The sequence below is a fragment of the Trachypithecus francoisi genome, unplaced genomic scaffold, assembly GCF_009764315.1.
Source record: "Trachypithecus francoisi isolate TF-2019V2 unplaced genomic scaffold, Tfra_2.0 Lachesis_group2, whole genome shotgun sequence".
Lineage (NCBI taxonomy): Eukaryota > Metazoa > Chordata > Mammalia > Primates > Cercopithecidae > Trachypithecus > Trachypithecus francoisi.
In genome coordinates, this window is record NW_022681465.1 from 160,522,551 (window position 1) to 160,546,779 (window position 24,229).

Here is a 24,229-nt window from a genome sequence, read left to right on the forward strand (position 1 = left end):
GGAGGGAGGAAGGAATTGGAATTGGCATTGGCATTCAAGGCTTAGGAGTGGAGGATATAACAACTTCAATTATGATTAAGAGCAAGGAAAGGCTGGGTGCGGTGGCTCACACCTGTAATCCCAGCACTTTGGGAGGCCGAGGCAGGTGGATCACGAGGTCAGGAGATCGAGACCATCCTGGCTAACATGGTGAAAACCCGTCTCTACTAAAAATACAGAAAATTAGTTGGGTGTGTTGGTGGGCGCCTGTAGTCCCAGCTACTCCGGAGGCTGAGGCAGGAGAACCTGGGAGGCAGAGCTGGCAGTGAGCCAAGACCGCTCCAGTGCACTCCAGCCTGGGTGACAGAGTGAGACTCTGTCTCAGAAAAAAAAAAAGGAAAGCAGAAGAAGCCTGCTGGCTGGTCACATGAGAAATCCAAAGAAGAATCCTATTGGCAAGTCCTTGGAAAAGGTTGTGTGCTTAGTCTTATATCTGTTCCAGGCCTCAGAGGTCTTTCAGTGAATCTCCCTGGAAGAATATGAAAAAAGAATATGGGGTGAGGGGTTCATGGTTCATAGTTTTCATCTATTTTCAGTGTAGGCTGCGATCTAAAAAAGGTTAATGAAACAACCCTTTTTACTTCAGCATGTAACTAAACTTTATTTTTGAGCATTTAAAATTGTATCTTAAAATTTTATCTCATTAAAAACAAATCTCAGGTCATAAGTACCCCAAAAGTTCAGTTAAAAGTGTGTGAAAGAGCCAGGTACAGTGACTCATGCCTATAATCCCAGCACTTTGGGAGGCTGAAACAAGCAGATCACTTGAGCCCAGGAGTTTGAGACCAGGCTGGGCAATGTAGGGAGACTCCATCTCTACAAGAAAAGTACAAACATTAGCTGGGAATGGTGGTGCTTGCCTGTAGTCTTAGCCACTCAGGAGTCTGAGGTGGGAGAATTGCTTGAGCCTGGGAGGCAGGGTTGCAGTGAGCCATGGTCATGTCACTGCACTCCTGCCTGGGTGACAGAGTGACACCCTATCTCAAAAAAAAAAAAAAAGTACATGAAAGTTGATGTCATTTCTATTCTTAAATTTTTAACTAGAATGGTATTTTTTCCCACCTCTCCAAGATGTCATTCATCATGGTTTGTTCAGTTATGAATAGCCTTTTATGTTGTATATGTAGCATATGTGTTTATATAAAGGGTGTGATGCCCAAATTTTCCAGATAAAAGTTATCTTCAACCTCTACTGCTCTACTCTTATTTTCTAACCTGAATTTTAAACTGTTTCATCATCTTACATGTTAAATCTTACCTTGACTCCATATGTTCTTCTAGCTAACCCATCATTCTTCATCCATTTGCATTCATGTTTCTTAAAGAGCGTGCTTTCTACGTTGTCACAGACCCCTCACCTTTTACCCTTCCTAAACATACCCAAACACACATAATTTGGCCTTAGCTTTGTTTCTCCACTGACATTGTTCCCCTTAAGGCTCCCAGCAACCTCCTTGATGCTAATCTAAGGGGTATTTTTCAGTTCTGATCCTACCCAACTTCTTCCAGCTAATGATGTTATATAGACTAGTACTTTCTTCCTAAAAGCCTCTAGAAAAGAATGACTTCTCTGAAACATTTTGTGAAAGCCTCCAGGCCCTCATCTCATCTCTAGCTCACTCTTCCATTTCTTACAAAGACTCCTTTTTTTCTGCCCAATCTTTAAGTTTTGGTGTTTCCTGGGGGTCTGTCCTGGGTCTTCTCATGCAACACTTGCACTGGGTGATCTCTTATACTCATGGCTTTAGTTACCATGTCTGTGCAGCTGATCCCAAGTTTTTGTCTCTGTTATGGATATTGGTAGTGGATATGTGTCGTGACTTCCCCTGCATCTATCCATTTTCCTTCTAACTTTATCCTAAGTGGATTTTACATTTCTAAGCCATATGGTTTAGGTTGGATTGATCCCACCCATAGTTCCAGGGGTAGGCCTTTCATGGCATAAGCCAATTCACGTTAGCCCTCTCAACTCTGGCACAGTAATTGCTTCAGTGATGGGTCCAAGGCCTAAACTGATCCTATTGGGATTAAATATCAGAGCTTTTTTTTCTTGGAATGCTGGGACAGACTTTTCTTTTTTTCTTGGACTTTTGTCTGAAAGGATATATCCTGGAAGCTGCTGGCAGCCGGCTTATGTCCACAATTGGCAACACTGCCTGGGAATAGAGTCTGCACAGAAAAATTAGAGAGGGGAAAAAGAAATTGAATTCTCAGTACCATTGATGCAGTCTTTGGATAAAGCTGTGCCTGAACTGTTCATCTGCACTACATCCAGTTATGAGAGCTAATCAATTTCATTCTTTGCTTATGTTAGTTTTGTTTGGGTTTTCTATCATGTGCAATGTAGAACATCCTGACTAATGGACTCAATCAAAATCTAGAGTTTCCCACATCATAGCATTTATCAAAATGTACTATAATTGCCTGCCAATTTTTTATTCTTATTTTTTTTTTTTGTGACACAGCCTTGCTCTTTGTCACCCAGGCTGGAGCGCAGTGGCACGATATAGGCTCACTGCAAGCTCTGCCTCCTGGGTTCAAGCGATTCTCTTGCCTCAACCTCATGCGTAGTACGAGCTATGCACCATCATGCCAGGCTAATTTTTCTATTTTTAGTACAGACAAGGGTTTTGCCATATTGGCCAGGCACATCTTGAACTCCTGACCTCAAGTGATCCGCCTGCCTTGACCACCCAAAGTGTTGGGATTACAGGCGTGAGCCACCACACCCAACCTGTCAATTGTTTTTTCTCCCTAGACTGTAAAGTCCTTGAACACAGAAACTATGTCTTGTTCTTTATTGTATTGCTGGATTCTAGCACAGACACATATTAAGCATATTAAATGTTTGAAAAATATTTGTTGAAATAATTTTTGTCAGTTTTGTGCACTTAAAATATAATTCAAGATGAGGATTTCAAGCCAATTTATATTTGAAGGAAAAGTTTGATTCCCTAAAATAACTTATCACAATCTGTAATAGCTTTTTCATTATTTAGTTTCTTAAGGGCAGGGCCTGTATCCATCTTGTTCCTATTGTATTCCTAGCACTTGGAACATAGTAGGTGCTTATTTTCACCATCCCTATTAGGTTGTTTCTGTTGTATACACAGTTCTCTAATATCTTCTATCTTAAAAGAAAACCAGTTGTCCCTTTCCATCTCCTCTCTGCTCCCCATCTGAGCAAAAAAGAGGAGTTGTCTGCATTTGCTTTACCACTTCCTTTTTGCCCCCTTTATCTTTTGGAACCTGGTTCAGGCTTTCACTCACTCCACTGAAACTGTTCTTGTCAGGATATCCATATTGACAAATCTAAAGAACACTTGAATTTTCAGCACCATTCAACACAGTTGACTCATTTCTCTTTTTAGAGATGTTTTCTTCTCTTGTCTTACTGCTGCTCCTTCTCATTCTTCTATGTTGGATCTTTCTCTTCCAGACCTGTAATTGTTATCCTCTTTGGGTCTTAGTTCTGAACGCTCTTCTTTATATACACACTCCCTTCATGTAAAGTCATCCATTCCATTATTTTAAATTCTGTCAGCTGGGCGCTATTGGGTGAACCCCACCCCGATTTCAACATGGGTTCTTTTCTATTTCCCTAAGTGTCGGCTGATCTGAGAAACAAAGGGAAAGAGTACAAAAGAGAGAAATTTTAAAGTTGGGTGTCCGGGGGAGACATCACATGTCAGCAGGTTCTGTGATGCTTCCTGAGCTGTCAAACCAGCAAGTTATTAGCGATTTTCAAAAGGGGAGGGAGTGTATGAATAGGGTGTGGGTCACAGAGATCACATGCTTCACAAGGTAATAAAATATCACAAAGCAGATGGAGGCAGGGCGAGATCACAGGACGGGGTGAAATTAAAATTGTTAATGAAGTTTCAGGCATGCATTGTCATTGTTACATCTTATCAGGAGACAGGGTTTGAGAGCAGACAACTGGTCTGACCAAAATTTATCAGGTGGGAATTTCCTCATCCTAATAAGCCTGGGAGCACTATGGGAGACCAGGAGACGGGGGCTTATTTCAGCCCTTTGTCTTCGACCACAAAAGACAGCCATCCCCAAAGCGGCCATTTTAGAGGCCTACTCTCAGGGATGCATTCTCTTTTCAGGGATGTTCCTTGCTGAGAAAAAGAATTCAGCGATATTTCTCCTATTTGCTTTTGAAAGAAGAGAAATATGGCTTTGTTCTGCCCGGCTCACCGGCAGTCAGAGTTTAAAGTTATCTCCCTTGTTCCCTGAACATTGCTGTTATCCTGTTCTTTTATCAAGGTGCCCAGATTTCATATTGTTCAAACACACATGCTCTACAAACAATTTGTGCAGTTAACGCAATCATCACAGGGTCCTGAGGTGACATACATCCACCTCAGTTTACACAGATGACAGGATTAAGAGATTAAAGATAGGCATAGGAAATCACAAGGGTATTGACTGGGGAAGTGATAAGTGTCCATGAAATCTTCACAATTTATGTTCAGAGATTGCAGTAAAGACAGGTGTAAGAAATTATAAAAGTATTAATTTGGGGAACTAATAAATGTCCATGAAATCTTCACAATTATGTTCTTCTGCTATGGTTTCAGCCGGTCTCTCCATTCAGGGTCCTGGACTTCCTGCAACAGGGCATGGTGGCTCACGCCTGTAATCCCAGCACTTTCGGAGGCTGAGGTGGGAAGATCACAAGGTCAGGAGATGGAGACCATCCTGGCTAACACAGTGAAACCCCATCTTTACTAAAAATACAAAAAAAAAAAAAATTAGCCGGGTGTGGTGGCGGGCACCTGTAGTCCCAGCTACTTGTGAGGCTGAGGCAGGAGAATGGCGTGAACCTGGGAGGCAGAGTTTGCAGTGAGCTGAGATTGTGCCACTGTACTCCAGCCTGGGAGACAGAGTGAGACTCTTTCTCAAACATACATACATACATACATACATAAATATCAATTTTGTCTAGAAGCTGACACCTCCCAAATTTCTCTCACTAATCCTAGCTTCTTCCCATATATTCTACTCAATATCTCCATGTGGATGTCTAATAGGCAATTCAAACTTAATACATCCAAACTTAACATGCTTGGTTTTCCTCTTAAAATCCATGTGTTCCCTGGTCTTTTAATCAGGAAGTAACTTCCACTTAGTTGCTCACAGCAGAAACCTAGGAGTCATATTTTTATTTTCTTCATTCCTAACAGAAGTGTGTATCTCCAAAATAACTTGCTCGCCACCATCAATTCTCTCCTAAAATACAGGTAGTCGCGTATTTCATTTCTCTGGTTCCATTCTTCCTCTTTTAAAATTCCTTCTCCACAGAACAGCCGCAGTAGAATCATAAATTGTGTCATGTCCCTCTCCTGTTTCAAACTCCTCTGATAGCTCCCATCACACTCAGTCTAACCTCCTTTCCATAATTTACAAGGTCCTACGTAATCTGGCCCCTCCTACCTTTCTAACCATTTCAAACCATTCTCCCATTCTCAGAGTATATTTTAGTTCTTCTGACCTCCTTTCTCCTCTTCAAACAGGCCAAAACCATTTCTCTTAGAGCCTTTGTACTTTTTCTTCTGTTTGCCAGAATATTCTTCACCACCTTCTTCCTATGGCTGGTTCCTTTTCATTCTTTACATCTTAGATAAAATCACACATCTTTGGATAGGCCTTCCCTGACCACCCTATCTAAATTTGGTCTCCATCAGTTGCTTGCTATCCATGCTTTCTTTCCTGGCTCCTAGCACAACTTGCAAACATCTTGTTTATTTTGTCTCTTCCCACAAAAAAAACAAAATTTCTAAGAATAAGGACTCCCTTGTTCAATACCATACTCCCAGTGCCTAGAGTAGAGTCTGAGATGTTGGAGGGACTCAAGAAATGTTTGTTGAATAAATAACTGTTTATGTTTTCTGGTGCTTCAGAATGCTGCCATTTCCTTATTATATAGCAATAAATGGTCAGCTGGTTTAACAGTTTTTAAAAGCGGGGTAACTTGAGCCCATCTAAATGTTTTTCAGGCAGGTCTACTTCATCATCTTGATTTTGAATGTCTTGTTCTGAGATGTTATCAATGAAATTATAATTTGTTTCATGATAATTCAGCATAATTGAGACTATTCTTATTAACATGGTGGTTGAGGAAGATTTTAGTTTTATTGCCACCTTTTCCTATATGTAGTAACCAGCAAATGCCTATAGTAAAGAATGCCTGTCTTTTATGCTATTAGGAGGCGAATATTTGAAGCAGGGAGACTGAATCTTCTACCCCTGAATGAGATGTAGGCTTTATGTCTAATCTTTGTAACCCAGTAGTTCCACATTGATATAACATAGCATGAATGAGTAGATAATTATTTTCTTTCTCACATTTCCTCTTTGCTGACTTGTTAAACTTACAAAGGCTGCCTGTAAGACATCTCAGCTTCTCTGTGATAGGACGTAGTACTAAGTAAAAGGAAAAATAAAAGATAATATTCACTGATACTAAAATTGAAATATTTAAAATTTAATCTGAATAATTATGTATAGTTGTGTCCTCTTTTATTACAAACTTGTATCATTTCAGCACTCTGATTCTGTGATGAATGATAGGAAATAAATCTAGTTTTTTTCTGTACCTTTCAAGTATAAGACTAAATAAGACTATACAAATAAAACCATTACATGGTTAGATAATACTGAAAGTGTCTCTTATGCAAGCAGTTATATTCTTTTTCCTTACTATTAATATCTATAATTACCCATGAAGCAATTTTTTCCCACGACGAAAGCACACAAGGTTATTGTATTTGGAAAGTTCCTTCTGAGGGGACCTGGAACTACTCTTTTCTGTGCCAGTCATGGACAGCCATTAGTCCTTAGTGTCTTTGGTCCTTTATAGACAGACTTTAGCCTGTTTCCACTTGTACTCATTTAGTTTAACTAGTGTAAAAACAAAACTTCCCCAAATGATTGCACCATTAATTGACAGATAGGATCTACACTTCTGTTTATTTTTTAAAAATTGCATTGACTTTTTTTTTTACAAAAATTTCATTCTACATTCAAATGTTTTGTGAGAAAAATATACACAGCTTATTTTACTCTGTTAGAAATCTTTCAGCATTTGATGCCAGAGGATTATCTGAAATGTCTAGGTGAAATAGTACTGCTGTTTTGATCCTGTATTGCCCAGTAGCTTCTGGACCTTGGGTAATATACAGAGAAACTGAATGATTTTCAACCTAAGCACCTCAAATGTTACCTCCTCAGACTTTGCTGACACCCTCATTTCATTGCTTAGTTCTTACCAACTTCACAACAGTAGTCACTACCTGAAATAACTTTAAATACTTATTTACTGTCTCCTCACCTAGAAATCTAGCTCTTTTTTACTTTAGATCCCCACTGCCTAGAATGTAAATGATTGTGGAATGAATATGTCAATATCTTAGTCATCAATAAATAGTGCTTTAAAAAAGTCTTGGAACATTAAAACTCAGTATTTTGGTTGTTGACAAATTCTCAAAGAGATATAAATTCTGACTATTACATTTTCTTTTCTAAATATCTTCAGACCCTTATTTAGAGCATAAACTCTAGCTGAAAATCAGTGGGAATTGGTAGCCACTTAAAGAAAATAAAATTTGATTTGTATACCTAATTAAATGAAATTCTCAAAAAGTATTTTTTTGTTTTTTGAGATAAGGCCCCCCTCTGTTGCCAGGCTGAAGTGCAAGTGGCATTCACTGCAGCATTGACTTCCCACACTCAAGATACCCTCCCACCTCAGCCACCCAAGTAGCTGGTACCACAGGTGTCTGCTGTGACCACACCTGGCTAATTTTTGTTTGCTATTTTTTTTTGAGACAGTGTTTCGCTCTTATTGCCCAGGTTGGAGTGCAATGGCACAATCTTGGCTCACTGCAACCTCTGCCTACTGGGTTCAAGCAATTCTCCTGCCCCAGCCTCCCAAGTAGTTGGGATTACAGGCATGCGCCACCACACCGGCTAATTTTTTGGAGATGGGGTTTCACCATGTTGGTCAGGCTGGTTGGGAACTCCTGACCTCAGGTGATCCACGCGCCATGGCCTCCCAAAGTGCTGGGATTACAGGCGTGAGCCACAGCGCCCGGCCACACCTGGCTAATTAAAAAATTTTTTTTGTAGAGATAGGGTCTTACTGTTGACCAAGCTGGTCTGGAACTACTGAGCTCAAGCGATCTGCCTGCCTCCGCCTTGCAGTGTTGGGATTACAGACGTGAGCTACCACGCCTGCCCAAAGTATTTTTATCCAGCCTTCCAACCATATACAAGTTATTTCCTACATTTCTCTGAGGATTGCATCCCATTGTACAAGCTCCGTTATCCTGGAGAGGGAGTGAGTGAATGGATGGGAGTGCTGAAAATTTATAAGATTAGTTTGCTCCAAACTCTGGTATATTTTGGTTCCATGGGTTAAATAAGACTGTGAGGTCACATGTGAGCAACGTCTTTCTTTTTTTAGAAAGCGTTTCTTCCCTGTAACTTGGTTAAAATTCCACAGTTCCTCCCTTCTTCACACCTAACCATTAAGATAGATTTATTAAAAATCTAAATAATTAGCGTAAAAGTTTAGATAATCTGTACATACATGTCTTTAGGCTTCCTGACTTCGTTGGTTTCACCTGATTTTGTTGGTTACCAAGGAAACAGCCTAACTCCCGAGCCTCCAATCGCTAGCTCTTCCACGAGACAAATTCCTGATGTCAGGGTTCGAGGCACTAGTACAAACTCTGCCCGCAGTCCCTGCCCGAGGTCATCTTTGCGGGGAGCCATGGCTGTGGCAGGGGTCCCGGCAGGTTCCTCCACCAGTCCCTGTGAGCCAGCCCCCGCGCTGTCCAGATCCCAGACCTCTCGCGGGCCGGAGCGGCCTTCTAAGGGCGGGCCTGGGGTCCTGGGCTCAAAGTCCAGCCTTGGCCGAGGCCCCAAGGGTACGCTCGTGCGCCTTCCGTGCTCCAGGGGCCGCCAGACTCTGCCCGGCGCGGAATGGAGGTGTGAAGCCGCAGAAGCTAAGAAGGGGCTGACAAGGGAGAGTCGGTTGGACCGTGGTTCCCTACTCTGTGGGTGCGGGGAGTCGAAGGCTTCTGCACTCCAAGGCTCCTGGCATCGTCCCCGCGCCACCCTGGCGCAGCCTCTGATGGTAGATGACAGCCTCGCGGGGGAGGATCGAGACTGAGCCTGCTCCCCCTACACATCCCTAGCCACCTTCCAGTCCTGTCCTCTCGGCACACGCCCCGCCCCGTGAGCTGCCACGTGACGGGAAACGCCAGCGAGCCTAATTGAGGTAGCTCCGCCCCACGCCCCCGCCTTGCCCCCTGCTCCGCGCGCCGCCACGTGATGCGGCCCACCTCCAGCCAATGAGTGCTGGCCTTGCATCGCGCCCCGCCCCGCGCGCCGTGGCCGTTTGAAGTGACTAATTTCTGTCATATGACTGAGGCGCCTATGGGGGTGGCGGGGCGGCTCTAGAAGCAGGGGCCTACCAAGCGCCCAGCGGAGCGACCCCTGCCTGGCCGTGGGTAGCATGGCCCCTACGCTGTTCCAGAAGCTCTTCAGCAAGAGGACCGGCCTGGGCGCGCCCGGCCGCGACGCCCGGGACCCGGATTGCGGGTTCAGGTAGGGCGCTGTGGGGCGGGGGTCGTGGAGCCGATGGCCTTGTGGACTCCGGGCTCCAGGGGTGTTGGGGCCTTCGGTGTTCCGACCCAAGCGGAAGCGCCGCGCGGAGACCAGCATCTGGTCCTCGGTGGGGTGGATCCGGCTGCGGGCTCGCGCTGAAGGGTTGCAGCGAGGTCCTATTCTCTTACCCCACCCGCCTCGCCGTTGCCCCTTCCCCCTTCTCCCGTCGGTTTGTTTACTACCTGCCCCCAGCCACGCGCGACTCTGCTCCTCCGGACCTAGCACCGCGGCCTGAGACTTTGGGTCCACACGCCTTCCTGGCACCGAGTAGAGTTGGGCGCGGGCTGGATTGGACCTCAGCTGCCGTACTCCGGGCCGCGAAGTTCTCCCCTCCTCCCCGTGACCAGTTGTCCTCCGGGCGCTGCGTTCCAGCTCCGTTGGCGTTGTGGAGAGAGCGGCACGTTTGGCCAAGCTTCTGAGTTGAGAGAAGGCTGGAGGAGCAAGTAGGCAAGGTGCCGTTCTTTCAGGTTTCTTGGACGCTAAAATTGGAGGTGTGCAGTAACCGGACCGAGCGACCTTAATGTTATCGAAGGAGAAATGTGAAACTTGAGTTTAGAGTTACTACTGAAGCAAGACAACATTAAATGAAATCTGGCCTTGGAATTGGCCATAGATTCTTTCTCTTTAGAACTGTTACTGAAAAGGAGTCTTAAAAATTGAAAATGTTAGCAGAACATTTTGTGGTGTTACAGGCTTTGTTAATTTTTCGTTGTAGTACCTGTTGCTGGCAGAGTAACTTTTCAGAATTGTAAGATTTGATATAAACCTGAATTCAAGGTAAAATTTAGTCGTTAAACTGCACCTGAGGAGATTATGTCCAAACAGCCTTTGTAAGTATTGCAATGTGGAAACTTGCAAATATAACTAGGCTAAATGTCAAATACCACACAAACTTGGTAGGATAGCAAAGAGCCCAGTTGTACAACAGTAGTAGAAACAACAAAAAAAGAAAGAATCTGTCAAATTTTGGAACAGGCAAAGTTGAAATGATTGTGCCACACTGGTTTAAGAAATTTTGTTATTCTTAAAATTGTTCACTCTCTCTTGCTAATGCAGGTCTCATCAGGAAACATTCAGTAAATGCATATGGAAATGAAGACATTTTTCTACGTATCTGTCTTTTCCCCTGAAAAATAAATGTGTCATGCTCATCTGTCTCTCTTTAAACATTTCTTTAGTGTTTTTCCTTTAAAAAAAGAAAGTGCAGCTTAGATAATACTACATTCAGCCATCTGCTAACTCAAGTGACAGTAGGAAACAGGTTTCGATAGGATATTTAAAAGGTGGCATTTGAATAGACAGCTGCTTTCTATTTCTGGGCAAAGATTGACTTTGGGTACCTAGGTTTACAAGGGTCTCAAGTCGCTCATATGAAAAAACATTTTCACGTCTGTTTTTCAAAAATGTAAAGTCTGCTATATAGTTACGTAATACTATTTTACAGTTACCAAAGAACTTTCTCATTAGTTACCTTATTTGATGTTCCACAACAATCTGACGAGATAGAGCAAGTAGCAGTGCAGATAACTATATATTTCTGCCAGTGGAAGTAAGAATTATCTGTAAGCCCAATAACTGCAGTACATTATAGAATCGCTCACTTTAAAAATAAAACGTGTGATTGTGAGAAATGAAAACTGATGAAACAGAATAGGCATATCTGAAGGAAAAAAACATTCTGGTTAATGTCACATAGCTAATAACTTACAGATCTAATCAACCCAGGGTTTTTAAAAAGCTATTTCATTGAGCTATAATTTATACACAATAAAGTATAATAGATTTTAAGCATACATTGTATACAGTTGTCTACCCCCCACCCCTGTGAAGTTTTGGAACACTTTCATTACCCAAAAAGTTCCCTCATGCTCCGTTGCAGCCTAATCCCTCCCCACCCAGGGCAGTCACTGATACTTTCTGTCATAGTCTTGTGTCTGGCTTGTTTGTTGCATTTATTAGTTCTTTTTCTTTTTTTTTTTTTTGGAGACAGGGTCTCACTCTGTCAACAGGCTGGAGTGTGGTGGCGCAACCCCGCCTAAAGCACCGTCAACCTCCTGGGCTCAAGGGATCCTCTCACCTTGGCCTCCCAGAGTTCTGGGCTTACAGGGATGAGCCACCACACCCAGCTAGTTCATTCAATTTTATCACTGAATGGTATTCCATTGTATGGCTATACCATGATTTGTTTATTCACTCACTAGTTGGAGGACATTTGGTTTGGTTTTTTTTTTCCAGATTTGGGCTATTATAAATAATACTGCTGTTAATGTTTGTGTATAAGTCTTTATGTGGACATATGTTTTCATTTCTCTTGGGTAGATACCTAGGAGTAGAGTTGCAGAGTCATATGCTAAGTGTTGTGTTTAACATAAAAAATTGTCAAACTTTTCCAAAATAGTTTTACATTTTGTGTTCTCAGTAGCAATGCATGAAGATTACAGTTTCTTCACAATATCTTCAATATTGATAACATTTTTTAATTAAAAATTTTTATTGTAAAAACCATATAAAATTTACTTTTTTTTTTTTGAGATAGGGTCTCACTTGTTGCTCAGGCTACAGTGCCATGATACAATCAAGGCTCATTGCAGCCTTGACCTCCTGGGCTCAAGTGATCCTCCCACCTCAGCCTCCTGAGTAGCCTCCTAAATCTCCTCCCACCTTGGCCTCCCAAAGTGCTGTAATTACAGGCGTGGGCCACCATGCCTGGCTGAAATTTACTGTCTTAATAGTTTTTTTATTCTTTTGATTATAGCCATTCTAGTGGTATCTTGTGGTTTTAATTTGCATTTCCCAAAGATCATATTCAGCATCTTTTTATGTAACCTAGGTTTTTGAGTAGACATTTAGTTTTCATTCTAGTATACCATGCTTTCCTTGTTGGAATCCTTTTTTGGGTGTTTTATTTTGTTGTAGTCAGCCTAACGCCTAAGTTGTTAAATCAGGCTTGGGTGTAGTTAGCCATTGGCAACTAACTGTAGCTCAGTTCCTAAGAGGCGGTTCCTAGAGTAACCAGTATACAAAGCCCAGTAATTGTAAGCTACAGTAGGGCTCTAGAATAGGAGAGACTTCTGATAAAGAAGCTTTAGGAACCTTTCTGTATTGTCTTCTGTGGTTACCCCATTGGAAGAGATGGCCAGGGAATACCCACTTCCCTTGTCTTCACTCTAAGGTCTCTTACCATATAGATTTCTATGTGCTTATCTAAGATTCTTGAACTGGAGATGAGTTTGAAAAATATTATGGGGAGGGTATTTTTTCAGTCGTTTAGAGAATTGAGACAGTAATGTGTTTTCTCCATTTAAAGAATTTGGGAAAAAAGGCACTTTCTAGGAGAAGATATTGCTTTATGTTTTCTCCATTTTCTTCCAGTGGAAGAAATATAAACCCAATAACTATAATACATACAGAAATTATTGTTTTGGGCTGGGTGTTGTGGCTTATACTTGTAATTCCAGCACTTTGGGAGGCCATGGCGGGAGGAGTGCTTGAGCCTAGGAGTTCAAGACCAGCCAGGGCAACATGGCAAAAACCCCTGTTTCTACAAAAATTACAAAAAATTAGCCAGGTGTGGCAGCGTGTGCCTGTAGTCCTAGCTACTCAGGATGCTGAGATGGGAGGTTGCCTAGCCTGGGAGGTTAAGGCTGCAGTGATGAGCCATGATTGCGCCACTGCACCCTAGCCTGGGTGACAGGGTGAAATCCTTTGTCAAAAAAAAGATTGTTTTAAATAAAATTCCTGAAAACTACTTTGGCAAGGAAGGTTGGTTTTGAAGTGAAATGTTTGTAGGACATAACTAATGTTTGGTTAAATAATACCTGGATTTTTGTTACACGGCTTGAGTGTCCTTTACCTGAAATGCCTGGGACTAGAAGTGTTTTGGATTGTGGAATTTTTCAGATTTTTGAATACTTGCGTATACATAATGTGTTTTTCAGAGGTGGGACCTAAGTCTGAATATATACCTCATACACATAGCACATAATTTATACAATACTTTTTAATGATTTTTGTGCACAAAGTGTCGACTGCATTTTGACTCCTCACATGAAGTCAGGTGTGAAGTTTTCCACTGTGGTGTCTTGTCAGTGATCAAAATAATTTTGGATTAGAAATGCTCATCCTGTATTCCAAATATATGAACATTTATTCTGATTCTGTATATCAGGGATTCTTAATGTACTCAGCCTTTTCATTGGGTTTCTGTGATCCCTCTTGCCTTTTTCCAAACTACCCTCAATATGTCATACATTTTAAAAAGTGCCATTGTGACTGGGCGCGGTGGCTCATGCCTGTAATCCCAGCACTTTGGGAGGCCGAGGCGGGTGGATCACCTGAGGTCAGGAGTTCGAGACCAGCCTGGCCAATGTGGTGAAACCCTGTCTCTACTAAAAATACAAAAATCAGCTGGGCGTGGTGGCGGGCGCCTGTAATCCCAGCTACTCAGGAGGCTGCGGCAGGAGAATTGCTTGAACCTGGGCGGCGGAGGTTGCAGTGAGCTGAGATCGTGCCGTTGCACTCCAGCCTGGGTAACAAGAATGAAACTCCATCTCAAAAAGAAAAAAACAAAAAGAAAAAAAAACTGCCAGTTGTGATCATGAACAGCAGACAAAATGAGACAAAAGGATGTATAGAATTTAATATCTTCATAAGTTTTATTTTAAGGATTCAGAGATAAGTCATGTAAAGAACTTAATGTGGTGCTTAGCACATGGCTTTCAGGAACCAGAAGTAGTTGTTACTGTTACGATATCAGTCTTGTGTAAAAACCACTTAGTTTGGGCCCAGACTTGTTAAAGAATGTCTTTTGCCTATTCTGCATAGTGTGGCTTTTGCCAATTCGCTAGCCTTTTTTTTTTCTGTCCAAATGACATTTTTTAAAAAGCCACTATAGTATTATTGTTAATAGAATTAACAGAAATTCCTTAATAAAAGCCATTCTTAGTCCATATTCCAATTTTCTGTTATCTCAATATGTCTTTTTATGGTAAGTTTGTTTGAATCAGTCTTAAGAGTCTGTATATTGTTGCATTTGCAGTTAGGCAGCTTAAGTAAGTTTTATTCTATAACAGCCCTCCCCCACTTAAATGTGAAATTTCCCACATTCTGTGTTTGGCTTTTGCAGTCGTATGGTTTCCCAGCAATATGTGGTTTAGAAAGCCCCCTCCAGGCAATTCTGATGCTCAGGTTTGCTGTAAGTTTACTATAACCTATTCCTCTATTTCTTGTCTTTCCTGAAAGCTTGAAGTTAGATTTAGATATTTTATCATATTTAGGTTCCCTTTTTTTTCAATAAAATTATTTTGTAGATGTTGTGTACTTCCTCTTCATCAAAGTTACATACCTGGTTGCCTCACTTGTAGTGGTTTCAGGTGGTATCAGCCTTATTCTTCTATTACATAATATCCCCTTTAACTAATGATTTTAGCATTCTTTGTTGATGATTGCCTGAATTCATTATTTTGTTATTTTGCAAACTGTATATTTTGCAAAATGGTGATACCCTGATTCTCTAATTTTTTGTGCATTTATTTGCTGGAATAACTTTTATCAACTATTTGGTTACTCCTTGCTACAGAAAAGGGAGCATAAAAGATGATTTCCCTTTGTCATTTTCCAAAGTAATTGGTAATGAGTTGTTCACTGAAGGTTTTTTGTTGTAATTATCATCTTAAAAGATTATCATGAGCTGTTGGATTTTAGTGTGTTTTAATCCACTCCTGTCAAATTGTCTCATATTTGGCCAATGGAAGCCTTTTTAGGTTGACTTTTGTTTCTTTTTGACATGACCTCATTAATCTTTGTTAACTTCTTGCTTTCTTCTGGCCTGTGTCTTAATCTACACTCCTCCTTCTAAGATTTTATCACCTTGGATTTATTTTGATTCTGGGATACGCCAAGCTGTACTGCTCCCTATTCTTGACATAGTCCCTTATACCTTTTTGTTTGGCTTTTTGTAGTGATCATCTGGGCTTATTCTAATTACTCCTTGCTCCAGGAAGCCTTTTCTGATTTCCAGACTAGAGTAGGTCTGACTGTAACTTTGTTTCATAGCTTATTGCATGTCCTTCTGTGACATCTGTCACAGTTGTCATTGTCCACGTCTCTCTTTGCTTATTTGAGCCCTCTCTTCAGTGTTAAGCGTCAAGATTTATTTTGTAGTCAGAACTCTGTAAATTCGCCTAATGGATTGTGTGTGGGGAATACATGCCTAGGTTTTTGACTGGAGCAACTAAGTAGATGCCTTTTTTCTTTGAGACAGGTTCTTGCTCTGTCGCCCAGGCTGGAGGGAAGGTGCGATCTTGGCTCACTGCAGCCTCCACCTCCTGGGCTTAAGTGATCTCCCCACCTTAGCCTCCCGAGTAGCTGCTGGGACTACAAGGTGTGGGCCATCATGCCTGGCTAATTTTGTATTTTTTGTAGACACGGGGTTTTGCCATATTGCCCAGGCTGGTATAGAGGCTGATCTTAAACATGCTATCAAAAATAGCCACCTTCTCCCCATTTTCTGTCGGAACACACACTGTATATCCATTATAGCTCTTTTAATATTTTATTATAATCTGTCTCCCCCAAGTTCACATTGTTGTGCCAGTGGACAACACTACCTGAGCGTATGCTGAGGAAATATTTGTAGAATGAATAAATGAAGTAACAATTTTAAGGGCAGAGGGAGAGGGTCAAAAGTTCTGTTTTGGATATTTGGTCTAGTTTTAATTGCCATTGAGATATGACACGTAGAGATGACAGTTAAATAAAGTCAATCTGGAGTTCACAGTAGAGACTGGGATTGGAGATACGAGTTTGTGTGTATGGTTAGTATTAAAACTACAGAATGGATGAGATCATCTAGGAAAAGGGTGTAGATAGAGAAGGGGAAAGGACTGAGGGCTTTGCCCTGAGGATGTGTGAAAATACACAGATCTGAGAGAGGAAGATATACAAAGAAGATAGATAGGGAAAAGCCAGGGATCTGTGGTGTTAGGGAAGCCAAGACAAGGAAGTGTTTAAAAAATGATTGAATGATAAATTGTTTGTGTACTGGTTGCTGACAGGTCTTGTGAGATGAGAAACAGAAAAGTGTCCATTCGTCAAGATGGAGGTAATTGGTGACCTTGATGGTTTTTTGGTAGGGAGGATAAATGTTTGGGGGGAAAAGTGAGATAGATGTGGAGTAAATGTGAGGAAATGGCCCCACTACTTAACTTTCTATTTGTTATTTCTATAGGAGAAATAATCTGTAGTGCTGAGTTATTTTTTCACTTTCAGTGTTCTGATTTTATGTCACATTTTGAGCTTCTGAAGTTCTTAAAAGCTAGCTTCATAATATTACCAACACTTTTAAGAATCATTTTTCAGAAGTTTTGTTTTTTAAATGGGATTTAAAAAAATTTGTCATAACCAAAAGAATTTTTATTTTACTTAATTTATTTTAAATACATGTATTTTTAATTGATCAGATACACTTCCTAGCCTCTTGTAACCACTATTCTACTCTAATTCTATGAGATCAACTTTTTTAGTTTCTACATGTGAATGAGGACATGTGGTATTTGTCTTTCTGTGTCTGACTAATTTCATTAGCACCATGTCCTCCAGGCTCATCCGTATTGCCTCAGATAACAGAATTTTATTCTTTTTAATGACTGAATAATATTCCATTATGTATATATACGACATTTTCTTTATCCGTTCATCTGTTGATGGACACTTAGGTTGATTGCATATCTTGGCTAGTGTAACTACTGCTGCAGTAAATATGAGTGTGCAGATATTTTTTTCGACATACTAATTTTCTTTCTTTTGGATATATATTCAGTAGACAGATTGCTGGATCATATGGTAGTTTAATTTCATAGTAAGAAGTGCAAATATTATAATTTTGGTTGTTAATTTGATCTGCTTTTTCATCCCTAAGTAGTGGAATTAGATTTGTTTTTTAAACTAGGTTTATTGAAAAAAACAGAAAAATACAGCTTTAAAGTGTCGTTTATGAAACTTGGATATCATTTCTTTCTTTTTTTTTTTTTTTGAGACAGAGTCTGTCACCTAGGTGCAGTAGCACAATCCCGGCTCACTGCAACCTCTGCCTCCCGGGTTCAAGCAATTCTTGTGCCTCAGCCTCCCAAGTAGCTGGGATTACAGGCACGTGCTACCACACCGGAAAATTTTTGTATTTGTATTTATTTATTTATTTATTTTAATTTTTGTAGTTTTAGTAGAGATGGGGGTTTCACCATGTTGGCCAGGCTGGTCTCGAACTCCTGACCTCAGATTTGTAATCCGCCGTTCTTGGCCTCCCAAAGTGCTGGGATTACAGGCGTGAGCTATTGCACCCAGCCTTGGATCTCACTTCTTACTAATGTAATAATTATCTTAAATCCTATTGATTTTAAACTTGGTTAAAATAACTTCCCATGTAAAACGTAAGATAACCTCTTTTATTTTAAAGGAGTTCTAATCTACCCTCTCCTGATTTTGTTTCTGTTTCTGGGACCACCATTCTTAGTCTACCAAGTTGAAAATCAGAGATCATTGTTTATTCCTCCTAGTCTTTGATTGCCACATTTGCTCATTTGTTAAGTCCTGTTGATTCAAATTCTTCAGTACGTTTTCATTTTCCACTGTCATCACCTTATATAAACCGTTGATGCCTTTCTTAAAACTTTGCTGTTACTTTCCCACTTTCCCCCTCCACACCATACTACTTCTTTTCTCAGCAGGGAGACAGGGTCTCACTGTGTCACCCAGTCTTGAGTTGGAGTTCAGTGGCGCAATCCTAGCTAACTGCAGCCTCAAACTCTTCACCTCAAGCAGTGGTCCTACCTTGGCCTCTCAAAGTGTTGGGATTATAGGTGTGAGCTGCACCTGGCCCCACACTGTTCTTCTGAATTGATTTTCCTAGGTCATAATTTTAATCAAAACACTCAGAAATCTTGGCTCCTTATTGCTTAATAGATTGATCTGCGCTGCACACTGTTTTATGTGCTTTACACCTATTAACTCATTTAAATCTCACAGTAGCTTTATAAAGAGGTCTGATTATCCCTGTTTCATTGATGAGGAAACAGGCACAGAGAAATTAAGTATCTTGCCCCATGTCACATGATTACTAAGTGACAAAATTAAGATTTGAACTTAGATGTTTAAGTTCTAGAGACTTTGTTCTTAACAAAGTTCAAAGTCCTCAGTTTGGCTTATCAGCCTTTTATAGAGTTGTAGCTAGTGTGATCGACTTGATGAGTTCAGATCCATGCCCCAGTACTGCAGGGTGTCTGTGTGTGTGCTTGCATCTCTTAGTTCTGAAATCAGACCACTTGGTTTTCAAACTGGCGTTCTCACACTTAATTGCTGAGTCCTCAGGCTTCATTCTCTTTTGTCGTTAGATAATGCTAGAAGCAGTGCTTCTTGCTCTGTTATCTCATACCACTCTACCTAGGAGACAAGACTCTGTACTCCAAGATTTTCAACAAAAGTCCTAAACTCGGTACTGTTTATATCACCATTGAACTTATTCATGGTCATCATGACCTGATTGGCTTAGGCATAGACTACCTATTTTGGTTACTGTGGCAAGGGGAGTGGAGTTGCTCTGATTGTGGTAGTACATCTGGAGCTAGTAGTGAGGTCAGTCTCCCACAAAATGCTGGTTGAAGAGGGGGAAGCAGATACTGAAGAGATAGTCCTAGTATTTATTATACCTACCTTCTGATAGTTGTTTTGAGGATTAAATGGCATAGTAGGTACTCAGATGTTAGAATTTCTTCCCACATCCCCTGTTTTAGTTCAGTATGTGCTGTTATAACAGAATCACAGACTGAGTAATGTATAAAGAAAAGAAATTTATTAGGCTCATAGTTCTGGAGGCTAGAAAGTCCGAGAGCATGGTGCTTGCTGGCAGCTGGTGAGGACTGTCTTACTGCATCATCCTGTGGAAAAAGGCATTACATGGGCAAGAGAGAGTGGAGGAGAGAGCAAGAGGGGGCTGAACTCACTTTTATAGCAAACCTACTTTCCAGATAATGATCTTAATTCATTCCTGAGGGCAGAGCCCTCATGACCTAATACCGCTTAATAGTCTCACCTCTCAGAATTGTTGCATTGAGGATTCAGTTTCTGACATGTGAACTTTGGGGGACACATTCAAACTACAGCACTCTAATCCCCCAGTTTCTCCTTCCCAGTCTTCATTTTAGTTTGTCCTCTAGTTGTGGGCTCTAATTAGGACCATTTGATGTTTCTTGAGAATAATCTGTTTCGTGTGTTTGCAAACTACTTGGAATACTTTGGATGTGACATATTTTACAGGTCCAATAGAACCCACGTTTTTCCTATATTTCTTCATTGTGGCAGATATTTGCTTGTGTTTTAATTGCATTTTAATATATCTATATTAATACTTCACTAGATTGTAAGTTCTGCAAGGGCACAGCCTTTGTCTTAGTGCTGTACTTCTGGTGTCCAACTCAAAGAATGCATTCAATAAATATTTGATGAATGAACAAATGAATAAAAATAGTCACTGAACTGAAAAAGTTCTAATTCATTTAACAAAGATGCTTCTGTTTTGAGTTGCTTGCCTAAAGTTATTCATTCAATGAGCAATTTAAGCAGATTTTTCTTTGACGTCATTGTTTGTCAATTTAAAGGAAGATTTTATTTATTTTGATTTTTTTAAACATTGCAAGGGTGGCCTCATTTTCCAGAATAAGTTTCCAGAATAAGTTTTGGAATTGGTTATGACTCCCATAAATATGGATTTTGTATTAATTTTGATTAATTTCTAGTTACTTTAGAATATAAAATACAAACTGCATATTTGTAAATAATAGACATTATTTGTGAATAATTTAAATATTAAAAAATAAATCTTTTTGAAGAAACAAGGTCTCAGTTTGTTGCCCAGGCTGGGCTTGAACCCCTGGCTCAAGCGATCTTCTTGTCTCAGCCCCCGAAGTAGCTGGGACTACAAGCGTATGCCACTGCAACCGACTGATATTTAAAATTTTTATTAACGAAATGCCTGAACATTTTTTAAAGATTACATAGTAAAGCCACATGTTAAGGTACCAGCTGTGACACTATCAGTTCCAGTCATGGAACTCTTGACTGGCTAGATGGTGAAGCTCATTACTTGTTAATTTTTTTTTTTTTTGATACAGAGTCTCTGTTGCCCACGCTGGAGTGCAGTGTCACAATCTTGGCTCACTGCAACCTTGCCTCCCAGGTTCAAGTGATTCTCCTGCCTCAGCCTCCTGAGTAGCTTGGGATTATAGGCGCCTGCCACCACACCCGGCCAATTTTTGTATTTTTACTAGTGATGGAGTTTCACCATGTTGGGCAGACTGGTCTTGGAACTCCTGACCTCAAGCAGTCCACCTGCTTCAGCCTACCAGAGTGCTGGGATTACAGGTGTGAGCCACCATGCCCGGCCTACTTGTTCAAATCTGACTCCAAATATTATGTGTTGAATTTTGCCCTGCCCAACAGCATTATAGCAGAAATTTACTTATGATAGTAGTTCCTTGTCCCACTGTGCCTCAAACCCCGTCCTTATCTTAGAGGCAAACTGCTTTTTCAATTACTTTGCTGTTTTTTTTGAGTATTTACTTTAATATTTTAATTATTATTGTTATTTTTTTGAGAGACAGTCTCACTTTGTCACCCAGGCTGGAGTGCAGTGGCATGGTCATGGCTCAGTGCAGCTTCAATCTTGCGGGCTCAAGTGATCTTCCCATCCCAGCCTCCCAAGTAGCTGAGACCACAGGCAAGAGCTACCATACCCAGCTAATTTTTATTTTTTGTAAAGATGGGGGTCTTACTTTGTTGCCCAGGCTGGTCTTGAACTCCTGGGCTCAAACAGTCCTCCCATCTTGGCCTCCCAAAGTGCTGAAATTACAGGTGTGAGCCAGTGCACCCGGACTTCTTTTATAGTTTCAAACAAATTGAATATATAGTTTATTATTGATTTATTCATTATTTCCTGATAATTAAAGATTTAGATCTTTAACACATACATACATATATACCCTTCTTCATTCTTTCAGTATTAGAATTTTTGGTTAAATGATCAAAATTAATTATATTGTTGTATTGTAAATGTCTGTTCACTGATGAGCTAAATGTATGTTTTCTTTCCTTTTTCTTGAAGGTAATTGCTGAATTTTTGTATGTTTTGTTTTCTTTGAAATCGTTAGTATTTCTATATCCTTGAACAGCTTCATAAAACCTCTAACAAGAATTTATCTTTTAGTAAATTATCTGACAGATAATTGATCAATTCATATTGTTTCCTCCTGGATATGTCCTTTTTTGGAACCTTCCGCCTTCTCTGGCTCCAGTCTGGACTGCTGGCCCTGTAGGTGTATGCTCCCTAGTGTTGTCAGGAGGCTTCCTTTGTCTTTGTCTCAGGAATTACTCTGCCCTTTTGTTGTTGCTACTGCTGCTGCTGCTTCTGCTGCTGCTTCTGCTTCTTCTGCTTCTGCTTCTGCTTCTTCTTCTTCTTCCTTCTTCTTCCTCCTCCCTTCTTCTTCTTCCCTTCTCCCTCCTCCCTCCTTCCTCCTCCTTCCTCCTCCCTCCTCCTCCTTCCTCCCTCCTCCCTTCTTCTTCTTCCTTTTTGTTTCTTCTTCTTCTTCTTCTTTTTTTTGTTGGGGCCAGATTACCCATTGACTGTCTTCCATGGCTTCTTCCTCTTTGGATTATTCCTGTGTTTCAGTGGACCATACCAATCCAGGAGTGAATGGGTGGGAGATAAATTTTTGAGACTGCAAGTCTGAAAATGTCTCAGTTCTATCTTTATGCTTGGTTGGCAGTCTGCTAAGTATACAATTCTAGATTGAGATTCATTTTAAGTCAGTAATTTGAAGGCATTGTCCTATTGTCTTGAGATTCCAGTATTGCAGCTGAGAAGTCAAAAGCCATAACTGACCCCAAGAAGCTTTTTGGGGGTTTTCTTGATTTTTCTCTTTATCTTCATTCTGAAATTTCAGTGATGTACCTCATGATTTTATTTTTGTTTTTTAATTCATTTGCTGATATTTGATGGGGCTTTTAATCTGGAGACATTTTAGTTCTGGGGATTTTCTTACATGATTTCTTAGATTGCATCACTTCTTTTTAGAACTTTAGATCCTCCAGGGAGAGTCTCCTGTATTGATCTTTCAAATTTCTTGGTTTTTTTTTTTTTTTTCCTCTCCTAATTTCTGACTTAGCTTTCTATTCCATTTCTAGGAGATTTCATTTTTGGGGGGTAAAGTGTCTATTTTTATGTCAGTTATCATGTTTTTAGTTTCCAAGAGCTCATTCTTATTCCTTTTCATAATTCTCTGTTTTCAGATCTGTTTCTCAACCTCTTTCTCTGAAGTCCTAATGACCATGAGTCTGGTATTTCTTTGATAGTTTCTGAAGAGAATACACCTCTGTTCTGTGTAAAGGATGGGGCTAGGAAAAGGAACTTCACAGTGTATAAGCATACATAGGTGATATTGCATGTTCAATTCTAGGCCAGTAAATATTGCCAAAAAGTAAGCTGCACAGATTTTTTTGTTTCCTAGTGCATATAAAAATTACATTTACACTACACTGTAGTCTGTTAAGTGTGTAGTAGCATTACATCTTAAAAAAAAAATGTGTACCTAACCTTACTTTAGAAATAAGAAACAGGCCAGGTGCGGAGGCTTACCCCTGTAATCCCAGCACGTTGGGAGGCTGAGGCGGACGGATCGCTTGAGGTTAGGAGTTCGAGACCAGCCTGGCCAACATGGTGAAACCACTGCACCTGGCCTAGCCTCCACTTATAATTCTAATTCTCTTGCTATTTCCATCACATTGGCAGTTACTTCCTTCACTGCAGTGTTGAACCCCTCAAAGTCATTCATGATGGTTGACTTTCTTCCAAACTCCTGTTAATATTGGTATTTTGACCCCTTCCCATGAATCATGAATATTTTTAAATGGCATCTGGAATGATGAATCCTTTCCATAAGCCAGCCAGCCTGCCTGCCTGCCTGCCTCCCTCCCTCCCTCCCTTCCTTATTTTTCTTTCTTCATTGGGACCGGGTCTAGCTCTGTTGTTCAGGTTGGAGTGCTGTGGCATAATTTTGGGTCACTGCAACGTCTGCCTCGCAGGCTCAAGCCTCCCATCTCAGCCTCCTGAGTAACTGAGACTACAGGTACTGCCACACCCGGCCAATTTTTGTGCATGTGTAGTTTTTTTTTTTTGGTAGAGTCGAGGTTTCACTGTGTTGCCAAGGTTGGTCTCAAACTCCTGGGCTCAAGTGATCCTCCCATCTCAGCCTCCCAAAGTACCGGGATTACAGGTGTGAGCCACAGTGTCCGGCCTCCAGAAGGTTTTCAATTTTATTTTGCCAGATGTATCAGAAGAATCACTTATTTGTGGCATCTGTAGCCTTACAGAATATATTTCTTTTCCTTCTTTTTATTTTTATTTTTTTAAGAGACAGAGTCTTCCTATGTCGCTTAGACTGGAATGCCATGGTGTGATCCT

General features: G+C 40.8%; 1 protein-coding gene across 3 annotated transcripts in view; it reads left to right on the plus strand.

Moving 5' to 3' along the window:
• Positions 1-9,391: 9,391 nt before the first annotated feature.
• FNIP1 (folliculin interacting protein 1) overlaps positions 9,392-24,229 on the plus strand; it is a 155,126-nt gene continuing 140,288 nt past the window's right edge. For all 3 annotated transcript variants that reach the window (XM_033181332.1, XM_033181335.1, XM_033181334.1), the window contains exon 1: positions 9,392-9,663. In XM_033181332.1, coding sequence (XP_033037223.1) covers positions 9,572-9,663 — 92 coding nt within the window. In that variant the 5' untranslated portion in view covers positions 9,392-9,571. The remainder of the gene's footprint in view (positions 9,664-24,229) is intronic.